This window comes from Chlamydotis macqueenii, chromosome 1 (genome assembly GCF_036417535.1).
Source record: "Chlamydotis macqueenii isolate bChlMac1 chromosome 1, bChlMac1.mat, whole genome shotgun sequence".
Taxonomy (NCBI): domain Eukaryota; kingdom Metazoa; phylum Chordata; class Aves; order Otidiformes; family Otididae; genus Chlamydotis; species Chlamydotis macqueenii.
The window spans coordinates 160,594,856-160,610,921 of NC_141556.1; the positions used below are offsets into that span (position 1 = coordinate 160,594,856).

Below are 16,066 nucleotides of genomic sequence, written 5' to 3' on the forward strand. Positions count from 1 at the left end.
TTTATATATATTTCTTCACAAGAGCTCAACCCTTTCACTGCTTAGCCATGCAACTGAAATAGTCTCATTTAAAACCTTTTAATTTTTTTTCTAAGAGAAAAACTGTGTAGAACTGTTGTGTCGGACATTATTAAAACCCACTGAATATGCCTCATGAGAGCAAAAAGGAATTCTGCACCTTAATTTAGAATGGTTATTAGTGCTATAGAGGGACCTTCTCGGATATTTGAAGAATTTTGAGGTCCTTTCCTATTGCGCTGTTAAGCATGCTATGTGAGCATGCGTTTTTCAGTCGTCTTGATTTGAAGGTACTCTGAACTTAGTATTTTTTGAACTGGGGATGCGTCTTCCTGTGGTGTAAGTTGCCATCGGTGCCCTGGAAGTCTGTGTTCTTTAAACCCTTATATAATATCTCTGAGACTGTGGTTTCTGATCCGCATGTAGAAAATACGCTTTTTGCAATGTTAGAGGAGCGTAACTTAAGAGAACCAAAGAAAAACACTGCTTCCCCCTCCGCCCCCCCCCAACCTCTTGAGCATTTTAAAGCAATTTGAAAGCGGGTGGTTACTGTGATAACATTTCAGCGGGAGAACTGAAAAATTGGTTTATGAGAACTATAGCCTTTTTGATTCACACCATTTAATGAAGAAACTTCTGTTAACTTGATTATTTTGAATCGTCTTCAACCTTCTGTTGTCTGGAGACCAGGCCTGGAAGTTAGGCCTGAGAGGGGACTCTTTCAAAAGATTGCAGGTGAGAATTGTTTATTGCTGCAGAGACGCAAACAACACAGGCTACATTTTGCCTTTAGCAGTGGTGGTGTGTGTATGGGGAAGAAAAGATGAGCTCTCACATTCTTTGAGGAATTGTTTTTCTTTCACTGTTTCTTTTTGAAAAAAGGAAAAGAGGACTTAGTAAAGGTCATCTTGTTCCATGTCAGTATGGTTGGTTTAGGCCAACTTCAGTCTTAATAAGAAGCCTTCATTAGGGCCAAGTTCCTACATGTCTTTTGTCAGTTTTCTTATATGAATATTTCTTAATACCCTACTTCAGCCATCCCAACATTTACGGAGTGCTGGTACTGAGAAGTTTTTTCTTTTTTTAAAATGATGAGCAGACACCTGAAATTCTTTCTACTGAAGTGCTTTAAACTTGGCTATTTCAAGGCCTACCATAGCTCATGATGTGCGAAGTATGTTTATCTACATTAATGAATTCGGAATTGTAATAGGCTTTATTAGCATGGTTTATGCATTCATTACATGGCTTTTAACTTTCAATGCTTTTTTCCTAATTAAAACTGACTTTATTATTTAATTATATATATATTTTCACAGTTTGTTCATCAGTGCAAACATAGTGTGAGACTAAAATAGATATATTTACTCCTAATTACAGTTAGTGCTTAAATAATATTTATTTATTAAACAAAACCATATAATGATTAGCTCTCCTAAATTATAGCTCATGTACTGTTACCTAAGTAATCTTTGCTTCAACTAGAATTAATTTTTAAAAGACACAAACGGAGACCAGTTTCTTTAACAGCATGAAAAGAACCTTATGGGAAGGGTTCTTATTTTGGCATTTCAAAGCCATTTTTTAAAGTAATTTTCTGAATTTTGTTTAGTTATAAATTTAATATTTGTGATTTTTTTTTAATTTGTGGGGTTTTTTGTGCACAAATATGTTGTTTAAGGAATACCAAGTGTTGGTGGAAACTGACATATAATTCTGGACATTAAATCAACTGACAATTCCCTGAGAATAGGGAATATTGGGAATAGGGACATACCAAGTCTATCTGCTGTATGTCAGCTTTTAAGGTACTATTTTAGGAAGACTCTTTAATGCAGTTACAGTTGTATGAATCCTTTTTACAAGTAAAAGCAAAAACTTCATTAATATGAGTATGTCATACAATCGTAGTCTCTGTTTTTGAGAATCTTTTTTGAGACTTTTTACTTTGTTTTATTTACAGAAGCAAAACGGCTGCCTTAACAGATGTCAGGATAAGGACTATGAATGAAGTCATAAGTGGTATGAAGATAATAAAGATGTATGCGTGGGAAAAATCATTTGCGGAACTTGTGAATAGTTTAAGAAGGTAATCCTGGAAAGATACAGTTTGGTATATCATCTATATCTGTTTCCATTTTTTTTACATCTCAATAAGTGCATTATTTTGTGCTTTAAAGTGCAATTTACTTGAACTTCTTTGGCTTTTTTTTAAACGTTCTACAGCAAGAGTGAAAGAATGAAAGTATATCCTAAGGGGACAGAAAAAGAAAAAAAACCCTTTGATATTTATAAATTCTGCTTTTTATGCTTCCTTTTGTGGTTGTGTTTAAAACCAGCAACTAATAAACTGTTGTAGTTGAAATTGAACAATTTCATCCTCACAGTTCTGTAAACTAGTATCAAGGAACGAATAAGCAGACATTTTCCTTGTGAGAAATATATGAAATCTGACTTTCTATCCTAAATGATGGCATCCTCAGGTAGTGCTCCCTTTCTGCCTTTTGAAGTGTTGATCAAGCCATCTGGGAAGGGTGGAGAGGAGAAAGACAGCAGCTCAGAAATTGTCTAGTTGTTCAGCTAGCAAGGCCCGCTGAGTTTGATATTTAAAGACATTTGATTTCAGAGGACTGTCAGTATCTGATGAAAAACTTACACATAAATTCAATTCTCAGTCAATGTTTATGCTTTTACTTGGCACTATAAGAGCATTCGATGCTAAACTGTAGCTGTAGGAGTTCAGCTGTGTATTTCTCATCATTTAATTTTCAAGTTATGTCCCTCTCCAGCATATGAAGAAGGTTGTTGTCCTGCTATAGGTTCTCTGAGAGAGAGAGAGAGATATTTTAATTTGTTTTATTTGGAATTCCTTTTTTTTTTTTAAAGGAATTTTTTTCCTTTACATCCATGTGCAGACTTGCAAACTTACTAGTGTTCCCTGACACTTCTTCCCACGCTTATAATCCTTTCCTCCTTCAGATTATAGGATCTTGTGCTTGATATGTTCTTGATTGATTGAAAGCTTTGCTGTCTTGCGTGGAGCCAGAGAGGATATTTCTGTATTGAAAGCTTCCTCAGTGGGTGTATTCACATCACTAAACTTTAGATTTCCAAGTTCAACACCTCATTAGGATTAGAGACTTCCTTTTTAATGATGGAGAGAAATACGCTCTTCCAAAACACATCTTTTCTTTAACTGTAGTTAGAAGTCTCAAATTCAGCCAGGTGATTTATTGCCCAGTATTTCCACAGTGGCCTTTGACAGTTGCTAAGATGACATCTGAACTCCTCCATTGCTCTTTTCTCCTGTGACTATTCGTACTGATTTCCTTTGATGTAACTCTGTGCCTTAAGACAGTGTAGTATATTCTACACAGCCTGCAGGTAGGTTGTAATTTATCTGATATTTATGGAGAGTAGCACAAAGAACTTGCTGATTATCCACAGATAAATGAGAGGATTATTAAGGATTATTAGAGGGTGGGAAAAGATTTTCATCCAGGATTGTAGAAGTAATTGAATTAGACCCAGTTCAAATAGTTTACATACAAATGTTCTTTCTCTGTACTCTGGAGCAGAGATCAGAGATTGTGAGCCCTTAAGCTGAAAAAAATAAGTCTTTGAAACTCTTTGAAAGTCTATCAATTCAGACAATTTGGCAAGTATAGTGGGAAAGTTGCTTAACTAGTTTTCCAGTAGCCCTGATCTGCATCCTTCTCTCTGTTAAGTGAGGACTTAATTTACTTCAAATTGTATAATCATAAGTTGAGTTTCTAATCTTAGTATATAGTTCCAAGTGGAAGGTAATCACAATTACCAAGATTTTCCCTGAGAACTGGCAGAATATTTGGGGAGAGAAATTAGGAATTGTTTCAGGATTTTATATTCTATATTGTTTCAAACAGATAAAATTAGGATATATGGGCAAAGAGTAAGTTGTTATGACTGTCTTGATAAAGAAAAACTATTATTTTAATAAGAAGTTAAGCCTGATGGCATCCAGATTGTAGATAGTGCAGTAAGACTTTGAGGTTTGAACTTGATGAGTCATTTAGAAGAGGAAACTGAAATTTAACTGAAGTGAAAATTGAGAAGACATACATAGCAGCTTTTTTGCTGGAGGGAGAGTTGTGTGTCTGTGCAGTACTTCCGTCCCCAGCTTGGATAATGGCTGGAAGAACAATTGGCCTCACGGATCAATATTTTCTGAATTATGAACTGTAATTCCTAGAGCAGAAGAAGCCAGGAGAAGAGTCCAAATTGTGAAGGATTTAGACTGAGATTGAAGGAAATGCTGCAAATCCTGTGATGGAGCTTGAGGAGTAGCAGCTGAATAATAGCAGATACTTGGGCCATGACTGAACTCTTGATCTTTTGGAAGTTGCCCTGTTTTTTCAGCTGTAAAGTAGGTGTCGATCTTCTCAGGAGTTTTGTGGCTGAACTCTTTACTTGGTTTAGATATCGGCATGAATAAGGAGATTGTGGGTGCTTGGCCTTTATATAGAGGTTTTTTCCTCTTTGCTTTTGCACGCAACCCAGAAAGAGTCAAAGCAAATTAGAATCTGAACTTAAACACTAGTTTGATCAAAGCAGAAGAAAAGAAAAGGAGCATTTTGGTATTCTGTCTCTGAAAAATAATTATTTTATTTAGCTATTAAGATATTAAATATAATAATTTCCCCCCTCAGTTTCTAAGCCTTTTAAATTCCCTTTTGTTATTTACCATATAACATACTTTCTTTACAGTTATTTTTGAGTACAGTTCTTTACATAGGAGTTGGAGTGGTGGAAAGGGAGGAGAAAGGATATAAAAGTAAAATCCTGAGAGTGAGTTTCCCTAATCCTGTTGTTGAGGGCAACTATGATGAAATAGATTGATGTGATTGTTTATATTTTTTATTTTCAGGAAGGAGATTGCCATGGTTATGAAGAGCTCCTACCTTCGAGGACTAAACTTGGCCTCTTTCTTTGTGGCAAGCAAAGTAACAGTGTTCATGACTTTCATGGCGTATGTGCTGCTTGGCAATGTTATCTCTGCAAGTCGAGTGTTTGTTGCAGTGTCCCTGTATGGTGCAGTAAGACTGACAGTAACTCTGTTCTTCCCTGCGGCTGTCGAGAGAGTATCCGAGGCAGTGGTTAGCATACGACGAATCAAGGTATGGTTACGTGGATTTCTTCTCTTATTCTAACATTGCTTTGATGTCACTGACAAAAGCAACCTTATTTTAGTTTTGCGAAGTCTGGGATTTTTAATGAAATAACCAGTTTTGAAAACTGAATGTGTTGCTGTGTAAGCATGTGCAAAAACATGAAATGCACTGTAGGGCAGGCTGAAATGTAGGAGAAAAGTGTATGTGCAAAGAGGTGGTGTGGACATTTCTGAGGGAAGAGGAACGTGGGTGCAGATACGCTGGGATTGGGAGTTGGAGGACAAAGAAGGCAGATGGGAGGTGTAAGATTAGAATTCCACATGCACTGTGCTACCCTGTTAGCTGTGAAGGACGGGTGTGAGCCCTAGTTGGTGTCTTGTGGCTGCTTTCAGTACTGGAGTGAAGACAAATTCACTAAGGATGAGCATCAGAAATGTTGCTGGTTTTTGGCAGAGGGACTTTATTTTGTTTGATTTGCCGTGTTTAGTGTGATGTGAATAAAATAGTCGTGTTTGCTGTAAGTACCAGTACTTTAGCATAAAATACGAAAGCAAAAGTTTTAAATGCAAATTGTCTTTTGAATTTAAAACTTAAAAAAAAAATCCAAATTATCAGGTTATTGAAATACAGAATTAAAGCATGCCAGCCACATTAGAACTTAATTTTGCTAAAAAGTCAGGTTAATCTAGTCTAGAATGGGGAAAAGAGAAACACTTTACATGTAATCATATGGCTTTGCATAGTGTCGCTATGCCATTTGTTAATCAAAGTAGCTTAAAATCTCCTGTTTTGTTTTCTTCTCCATGTGCTTGAGTGTAATAAATCGGTTTGCTGATAAATTTGCTAATTGTACTAAGCCCACAGATGAACTATGTATTAAACAGGTAATCTTTGCACTTCAAAGAAGCAGTTTGTAAAAGTTGATGCAAATGGAATTACAAAAGGTTAACGTGTGAAAATCACAACTATGACAATATTGTAGGCGGTAACATCTATTATTACTGCTTAACCTAAACTAGGAGATGAGAGAAGTGCCTGGGATACTGGATGTTGCACACTGTTTTCTGTATTCTCATAGACCCTGTGTTCAGCTCCAGGGCAGTGCTCTTTCAAGGGATCTTTCAGGCTGTGCAGGTTGAGAGAAATGGATGGCTGAAAAAGATGCCTTAGGAACAGGAGAATGGTAGGAGAATGAGCAGAGACAGTGACTATCTGTTCCCTTTTTTCTCCTGTCTCCTTTTCCAGCGTATCCTAGTGGTCACAAGATTTTGCTTCTAACAGCTGGCTCCAGCTCCCCTGCACTTATGATTCCTTAAGGATGGGTTTTGGAAACCAGCTCCAGAATCCAGGTTCATTGAGCAAAGAATTGTCCTAAGGAATCTGTAGCATCCTTGATGCCGTCAGCAACTTCTTAGCTTCCGTTTCCTACATGGCATGGTTTTTCAGGGTTGGACATTCTGCTACAGAATGCTGCCTGACCAAAGATGTGTTATTGAAATGTAAATAAGTAGAAAGGAATTAGGAGGATAAGAGAGTGGGAGATATAGAAAAAGTAATTAAGATGATGTCTAGGTATATTTGGGCAAAACTGAAAATAGTAAGTTTTTTTTTAAGAGGGTGCTTTCTCTTAGGTTTTGTAGAACAAGTGAGGTTTCTGCACTGATCTTAGCATTCTGCACTCAGATGGAGAGAAGAAAGCAGGAGATACTATGCTTCAAGTGACAATAAAGAACAATAATCAGATGGGAAATAGTAGCCTTTCCTCCATATTCATTTATACATACATAGGAACTGTGTGGCAAAAAGAATCTTGTGGTCTCCTTATTGTGTTTTTTGCCTAAGCTCTCTTCCCCTCACCCTAGCTACACATCTGAGAGATGGTGTTCATCTCTTCTTGAAGCTCATCCACTCTTTTGTGATGGAGCAATAGGCTCAAGGTCCCCTCGTGAAACAAAGTAAGAGTGGTTGTTTTTCAGAGGTTTATTTTGGCAAACATGCAGAAAAGAGGATAAGTTTCAGCTGGGTACAAAAGACAGAGGTTTCTCTTTCAAGGACACAGTCATATCTCAAGCTAATGTTTGCTTTTCAGCATCCTGTGGATGGTAGCAACTTTATTTTTCCTTGCATGGAAGATTATGAAGTACAAAAAGAACAGAAGAATGTTTTATGAGAACTTAAAGAGTCTCCAAGGCTTACTTTATTTTACTACATTTTAAAGTTTTATTTCTAGCTTTGATTTTTTTCCTCCACTGTTTAAAATTTGTGGCATTAACCATATAACTTTTTTATTGTTTTGTCCTGGAAAACTTCCATATATGATACTGTAACATTTTTTAGTTAAATGGCTAGGTAGGATTTATACCTAGGATAAATGCTACTGCTAGAAGAGAAATTCCTGGTAAATGCAGGAACAAGAGACTGATTCCTTGCTTATAACTGCTGTGGTATTTCAGCCATCATCTAAATCCAAATCACACTTCTAGGATCTTTTCTCAAGCCCTACACCCCCTGCTGATTTAGGCTGTGTCTGGAGGTTCTTTCCCTGACTACCACTCTCTTATCCTGAGTTTTCGCTTAGAGTTGTACCCATTTGGGCCTGCCTATCTAAAACAGTGCTCAGCAATACTCACCTGGCTGGGAGCTCAAATGTGTGGCTTTGCACTTTTGCCTTTTGTTGGAGGTGTATGTGTATGTGCCTCGAGTTTGGAGACTGCTGCATTAAAACGCTTGCCTTCTCATCACTCTGTGAAGTGATACCTACCAGCTGGAGTTTGAGCAGAACCTCTGTGCCTGTTAACACCTAGCTGTATTACTCCTGCCCTCCTGTGGCTCCTGGCATCCTCCCTCTGCTTCCTCTTATTTACTGACTTCTGTAAGTCTTCAGCAGCTATTGCACGTCTGCAAACTGTTCGCTCAGTACTTGTTAACTAGTCTTGGCTTCTAAGATCAAGATCTGTGTTGGAGCTGTTTATAATCTGGCATCAGGCAAGGTGTGCTAGAAGTGCAGCTGTGGTACAAAAGTGCACATTTATGCAACTTGAAGGAAAGGTTCTCTGACTAGGATATAGCATAGAAGTACAGTAGTGAAAGTGCAACGAACCAGTTATGCAGACATAAACAGATTTTTTTTTTTTTTTTTTTTTTTTAATGCCGTGGACTTTAAAAGGGTGAGAGGTTCAGATAGTGTTCTGCCGTGTCCTCATTGTTCTTCTGAACGGAAGAACATAAGCCTTTACCATCAAAGCAGTGGAATGATGAGTTGATGGGGTGAGGATTTCAGCTCTTCTGCATGGGAAGAGGGAATCTAACAATTATTAGGTTTGTCAAGTGTTTCAAGGAAAAGACAGGGTGGGTTCTTAAGGTCCATTTGCTTCAGGAATTCTGTTTTATTGGACAGGCAATTGTTAGAGTCCTGTAGTACTTCTATGCAATTAAATCTGCACTTCCGTGTTTTTGGGGGAAGAACAGTTAGCTAGTTAGAGGTACAATGCTGAAGGAGTTTGGCATTGCTTTGGAAGTGTAATTTCTTGATCAATTTGTGATTGATTTCCCCCCTCAACCTCTATAATTAATGTTCTGTATGCTGCTTCCAAAAACATGTGCTTGGGTTCCTTTCCCATTCTCAGTTTCACGTTAGGCAACATCCTGTGCTTTTCTTTTACTGCAGAACTTTCTGATACTTGATGAGGTCTCACCCTTCAAGCCACAACTGCATGGTAATAATGAGAGTGCCATTCTTCACGTCCAGGATTTGACTTGCTATTGGGATAAGGTAAATTTACTTCCACTAAATATAAAGTATATTGATGCTGTAGGCATTTTAAGTCTAAAAACCGGTATATCTACGTATAGTGTGCTGATGTTTTGATTCCGTCTTTTGTGTATGAGAATCCTTTTAGTATGTTAAGCTAACTGTAGAATAGTACTGAAAACACTATCAAGTGCATCTTAAAAGTAGCTATTCCTGACTATTGCACTAAATGGAAAAGCTGTCTGTTTCTGTGTGAAAATGTATCTTTTTATTAAACAGCACTGTATTGTAGGTGAAATACTTAAATTGGAATTAAGGACAGGCAGCACCGTAAGGTGGGCCTTAGTGTGTGGGTTTTGTTCTGTGAACTGAACACTGATCAGTCTGTTAGTCTAGAACCAGTACAGTGTTAAACTTCTCATTACAGATTTGAAAGCTTTAGACTAGTCTAGACGTATTTGTTACTATGTGTTTTAATTGAGATTGTTCAGCTACAAATTGTTCTGCTCTTAAAATGCACCAAAACTGCCAAAACGACTATAAAAAGGGATGATACACGTGATAAATCTAATATGTATCCCTTTCTGTAAGAAAGGCAAAGATTTACTGTTGTTTCTGTTTTGAAACTGCAGTTGCTACAGTAAGCAGCAATTTGTGATGAATTGTTGGAGCTATTACAAGCTGCCAGTATACTTGCATATGGGAAGCTTCAGTCTCTGTAAGAAATACTGGAAACTCTAAAAATGAATTTTGCATTTAAATGTAGTGCAAATAAGACATGTCACGTTATTTCCCTTTATATACCCTCTTCCCTTACATATGTTGTGTCCCAAGGATGATAAAGTGTGAAAACATGTGAGGATCTACCTACTACTACTGTTACTTAGCTACAGAAGAAAATGGCTGTATTATTGTGCTTTACTTTCTCAGAGCTGTCTCTGTGACATAAATCTTTGAGACACTGAACAAATTTTTAAAAATTAATTGATATGAAAAACTCAATGATGAATGCATTCTAATGCAAAATGGAATGTCCTTCTTAGCCTTTTTTTTCTTCCCAAACCATTAGTACAACTGTTAACAATTTATAGGAAATGGTTGCATAATATGCCCATAAAACGCATTCTTTTTTTTTTTTTCCCATGAGTTCTTTATGTTGCATAAAGCAGGGCAGCATGACTGGAAATACTGGTTTCCTTCTGATTAAAAAAAAAAACAACAACAAACTAGCCACAAAACTGTTAATGTAATTTTCATTTTGATATTTAATTGCAGTGTGCATGGGAGAAGAATAGCTCTCCCAGAGCTATTAAGAGCTGCTCAGAAAGATTTTCTTACATACTTCTACGATGATGCAAAATAATTTTATGGAGTTGCTCACTGAAAAGATGATGAGTTCTGAGAGAAAGGAGTTATAAGAGGAATAATAAAAATATGCTCTCCTTTGTCAAATGACCAAGTTAGCTTGCTGCCCTGACTAGGCTGCTGAAGGCTGTTTGGATCTCTCTACAGACTCTGTACAGCTGGATGATATTACTTTTTTTTATTTTTAAGATTGTGAGCCAAAAGAGATACTGAAAAAACCCAACAACCCACAAATCCAAAATCACTGGAAGTAAAAAAGGGATTGTTAGCTACACTTTTAGGAAAACAACCTAAAATGTTGTACTACGGTTTATCAAAAGATAAACAAAACCAATTAATTCATGGTTACACTCTTGTTTTACTAGGGCGAGTATTATCTTGAGTCCCACAGGCTAGTCTGATACTGATAAGGGATGTGCCGTGCCTTGAGTTCACAGAACAGTCTGTCAGCTCAACTGAGCAACTTAAAATTCAAGCATTTGAACAGATGCCAAATTTATCCATTGTGATTTTAGTCACATAAATGAGGAGCCTAAGTAGTATAGTACTTCTGTGCAATATGTGATCTCTGTGTCCCTTAGATGGGATCAATTGCTTCTTTCTCTTGACCACAGGATGTGTAAGGTCTGCCCAAGCTCACCTAAGGAGCTGCTGCCCTTGAAGGGATCATTCTTGTGTCCTTCTGTCCTCGCACTCTGTGTCTCTGTTCCCTCCCTTGTGCTGTTGTTAGTGCTTGTACGTACAACCCTGTGTGAACCAGTTCAGAGGGATAAAGCAATAGGAAATTAATTGCTTTTAATGTGATTTGTCTTCTGATAGCTGAGTCCAGTGAGCAACCCGTCTGCAAGGTTAGGCAAGAAGAAGTGGCAGCAGAAGGGAAGTGAAAGACGTGAATAGTTGACAGGGCACAGGGAAGCTGGGACATTTGTGGTAATGAGCTGTCAGATGAACTTAGCTGTAATATTAGTCTGTGCTCTAATTTAAGTGCCTCCATTTAGTGCCTAAAAATAGGTGTGATGAATTCAGGACAAATTGTCTTTAATTATAATAAGTGCTATTTTGTGAAAATACCATGCCCCTTAGGTGTTTGTGGCCATGCTGTTTGCTTGCGTTACTACTTCAGTGTAGGATCTATGATATCTTACAATACTGCTTTAATATATAATATTTGAGTAATAGTTTAAAAACTTTTTTAAAACTTTCTGTAATGTTTTTAGGCTTTTATAATACCTTTTTAAAAAAAAACTTCAATGTGAGAGGAAATATCTTTGTGCTTTCTGAATACAGAAGCACAACCTCAAGTGGTCTGAAGAAGGGCCTGTGTGCCTGAAAGCTTATTTACTTTTTCCATATAGACTGATGGATTTAATAAGAGATATTTTCTCTTTCTACAAACTTTGCATTAAAAAAAGGGAAAACGTTGACTGCCATAAGTTGGTAGAGTTCCACTGACCTTAGCATTAGCTGAGGACCTGAACTGTGTACTCTGGACCGAGAAATCAGATTCATAGCAAGATGATGATTGGGAGGAGAGGTGGAGAAAAAGAAGAAAGCCCTGTTGATGCCACCTTGTGGAAATTAATATTAGCAACAAAAGTCATTTTGCAGAGTTGCACAACACGCACAAGTTTGGATTCTCACAGTGTGACTCTGATTTCGTGTGAACCTTGCGGTGCTTCTGCGAGGTGGGAGCTGTGATGGGGGATGTGCGGCTTTGAGCTCTGGGTACGGTGCTGCCTAACAGAGTATTTCTCCTGGCATGAGTGGACATGTGCATGCTAGCCCAGCTCTCCTAGCCATAATAGGTGTGAATGGATTCTGTATGTATGTCTCTCCCAAATAGTTTGGAATGAGTTGCAAGCTTCCCCTTTTTGCAGTCCCAGAACTTGATCAAGCAGCATCTTTCTTGCGGGCTTAGGTGGTGGCCTCTTCAGCCTCTTGAGCTTCGAAGGCTGGCTGGAGATTTTAAGCAGTCTGCGAGCCATTAAGAGGTACACCAGATATTATTCACCTGCTCTTCTTTCTTGAAGCTTAAGATTGGGTTTTCATTTGGTCCTTTAATAGAAATACTACTTTTTTTTTTCCTTTTTAATGCATATATTTTCCTGTTTGCATTTTAGTGTCAATCATGCTTAGTGTGGTCTAAGATGCATGTAAAGGCAGATCCTGTTACAAGGATGTTTTGCTTTAATGAGATGGAGCTGCACCAGGCCCTTAGGAACTGCGGTTTAGCATAGCTATTAAAGACATGAACATCCTTTCTTTTCACAAGAAATAAGCATTTTTACAACCTTGATAGGAGAGGTACAAAATATGTTGAGAAATAAACTCTTAGCAGTAGTGTCACATAAAGGACAGGCATACTGAAGAGGAATATTAAACAAACAATCCCAGGGTAGTGTATTGTCGTAGTTCAGCCTCGATCGGGACCAGACTACACAGTCTCACTCCCCCCACCCTCCGAGAGAAGAGGGGGAGATAATATAAGAAAAACAGCTTGAAGTTTGAGATAAGGACGGGAAGAAATCCTTAAAGCTACCATCATGGGCAAAACAGACTTGACTTGGGGAAAACTGTTCACTTATTTCTAAAACTAGCAGGAGAATGAGACAGGGAACAAGATAACCTTCCCTCACCCCTCCCTCTTTCCAAGCTTAACATTATCTCTACTACCTTCCCCCCACTGAGCAGCACAGCGGGGAAGAGGGAATGGAGGTTGCGGTCAGTTCATCACACATTGTTTTATGCCGCTGCTTCATCATCGGAGGAAGAACTCCTCGCATTCCTCCCCTGCTGTATCATGGAGTCCCTCCCACAGGCCACAGTCCTTCGTGAAACTGCTCCAGCGTGGGTCATCTCTTCCACGGGGTGCAGTCCCTCCAGAACGGCTGTCCCAGCGGGCCCTCCACGGGCCACAGCCTCCGTCAGGCCTCCACCTGCTCCGGCGTGGGGTCCTCCACGGGCTGCAGCTGGATCTCTGCCCCTCTGTGGGCCTCCACGGGCTGAGGGGGACAGCCTGCTCCACCATGGTCATCACCAGGGGCTGCAGGGGAATCTTGGCCAGGAGCCGCATTATTCCTCCCCCTCCTTCTGAACTGACCTTGGTGTGTGCAGCTGTTCCTCTCACAAGAAAAATTCTTCACAACAGGCTGGCAGACGCTTCTCAGGATCTTTTTTACATCTCATTCACATCTCATCTCCTCTCCACTTCTTGCAGCCAGGCCGGGCCGAGTTGGGCCCAGTCGGCCCATGGGCTCCGCCATGAGGAAAAGCCAAAAAACCCATGAGGCCTCCACCTCCCCCTCTCTGCCCCTGCTCAGCTGCTTCACATCTTCTCTTTTTTTTTTTTCTGTTTTCCCCTTCTTAAATACGTTATCGCAGAGGCGTTATCACGGGACATTCTGCTACCAATTGGCTCGGCCTTGGCCAGCAGCGGGTCCGCCCTAGGCCCGGTCGAGTCCACTGAACAAAGGGGAGCGACTTCTAGCAGTTTCCTACAGAAGCTGCCACCTTAGGCCCCCCCTCACTAAACAAAACCAGAACATGTATTTTCACACAAATAGCCCACTGTATTGTCTGTGCAAAGTCTCTGAGAAACTAGGATATACAAGATGAAATTGCATAAGATTGAACAGCATTTTTCTGTTTTCACTTTGGATAGAGCCTTGACTAGAGCAAACACAGACCTGGCTTTCCTCGGGCTCCAAAAGAGCTTCATCCTTCCCTTTTTCCAGCATTTGTCTGGGTAATTGAAGTTGCCAGGCATGCCGTGCTGGGGCCACGAATGCCAGTGTGATGGCCAGCAGAGAGCTCCTGTTTCCAAGACTCCCACCCCGGCTCTGTGCCGAGCTGCAGCGAGGTTACGTGGGTTTTGAGGAAGCACTGCTTCTGCTGCCTTTCAGTTCCTTATTCCTGGAACACTGTTTTGTTACTTGTTTGTGGTGAAGGATCAGGGTCTTTCAAAAGTGTTTGTGAATCACTGAAGAGGCAAAGTACATGCCTGAAAATATGGTGGGCTTATGAGTTGCCAATGTATAGTGACTTACGTGCATTATTTTATGTTTCTAAAGAGTTCTTCTGACGGTGCATATTTCATTACTGAGGAAGCCTATCTTTTTCTCATATCCGTAGAGTTTAGACAGCCCAGCCCTTCAACAACTTTCATTTACTGTGAGACGAGGGGAATTACTGGCTGTGATTGGTCCTGTAGGAGCTGGAAAAGTAAGTCTTAATGTTTATTCCATTCTGTAGGGTTTTTCCTGAGTCTGTTAAATGTGATTAGGAACTTGAAAATGTACAATTCCTTTCTGTGTCTAGTAACACACTTCATATCAAGATACTAGTATTCAAGAAAGGCAGATGTCCTTCTGAGGGTGGGGAGGAGATGGTTTGGGGTTAAAGAGTACTTTGTACATTGTTATGTAGACTGCGTGTAAAGGGTACTAGTGCTCTCCTACTGTGAGCAGTAGTTTGAGTGACAGGGTGAAATAAGCCATTGTGCCAGTAAACACTACTCAATCTCTGTCTTGTCTTTAATGCAGTCATATTTTTCAGTTATTATTTTAATTTTTTAATCTTTTCCAGTCTTCGCTCTTAAGTGCTGTGCTTGGTGAGCTGCCTAAAGAAAAAGGTTTGATAAATGTTACTGGAAGAATTGCCTATGTTTCTCAGCAGCCTTGGGTGTTTTCTGGTACAGTAAGAAGTAATATACTGTTTGACAAGAAATATGAGAAAGAAAAATACGAAAAAGTTTTAAAAGTCTGTGCCCTTAAAAAGGTATGATTTTCTCTTTGTGTGTTTTATTTTCATGATCTTTATTTTTATCTCTCAGAATTGCTGCAATATATAATATACAGAATGGATTGTTATTAGTAGCATGTGAGATAAATCCTATTGCTTAATGGAAATATGTGTAATTATTTTTGACATCCCTGTGTAAGCACATTCTTGTAATTCCTAAAACTTTCACTAGAGGGAGGTGTAGCTTACATGAAGCACAGACAAATTTTGGAAAAGCTATTCCCAATTATTTAATTTCATAATCACATTTAGCCCTTTTCACTACTGTTATGGTAGGTGTATGCGTAACTGCAATAAAAGATGGAAAACAAATGATCACGCTAGCACTATTTATGACTTCCATTTTGTAAATATCCTATATGCTATTTTTAAAATAAGTTATGTATATCATGTATTATGCATTGTTAACTATCAGAAGAACCTTAGTGCTATATATTGGAGAATATGCATTGTTAGCTATCAGAAGAACCTTAGTGTTATATATTGGAGAATTTGCTAAGCCCAAGTAGTTTTATGAAAATATATTTTTGAAAGGTCTGTGTGCAAAGGAGTTTGTGACATGAGATATAGAAGAGGATTAAGCCAGATTTGTCAAGAAACAGACATTTTGCTTGGCAGCTAAAAAGGTTTTATGCAGCATGTTATGATATTCCCGTCAGCAGCGACGCAGGTGAAAAGCAGATGGTTACTATGATGAAAATTTTTTGCAAGGTTTTTACACGTGGTAGATAGAGTTTTAATATCTCCTGCTGATATTCAGTCATATGCTATTGTCTAAACTTAAGGTTTTAGTGACTTTAAAAGACAACAAACTGTTTGGTTTTTTTAAAAATAAACCACTTCATATTTGATGGTAGATTTACTTTCATAGTTTTATGTCAAATTTATTTATCTTGTAAAAGCTGTCCATAAACTTCCAGAATATGTTTTATAGCTTTATATAAAACTTCCGTGTTTCCTGAGTAGGAAATACAATAATATG

The 16,066-nt window shown here is 38.7% G+C and overlaps 1 protein-coding gene across 1 annotated transcript in view; it reads left to right on the forward strand.

Annotated features, from left to right (window-relative positions):
* Nucleotides 1-16,066, forward strand: part of ABCC4 (ATP binding cassette subfamily C member 4 (PEL blood group)) — a 157,041-nt gene that overhangs the window by 24,925 nt on the left and 116,050 nt on the right. Inside the window, exons 7-11 of the mRNA XM_086771389.1 lie at nt 1,982-2,107; nt 4,925-5,174; nt 8,836-8,940; nt 14,416-14,505; nt 14,869-15,060. Of these exons, the coding sequence (XP_086627515.1) occupies nt 1,982-2,107; nt 4,925-5,174; nt 8,836-8,940; nt 14,416-14,505; nt 14,869-15,060 (763 nt within the window). The remainder of the gene's footprint in view (nt 1-1,981; nt 2,108-4,924; nt 5,175-8,835; nt 8,941-14,415; nt 14,506-14,868; nt 15,061-16,066) is intronic.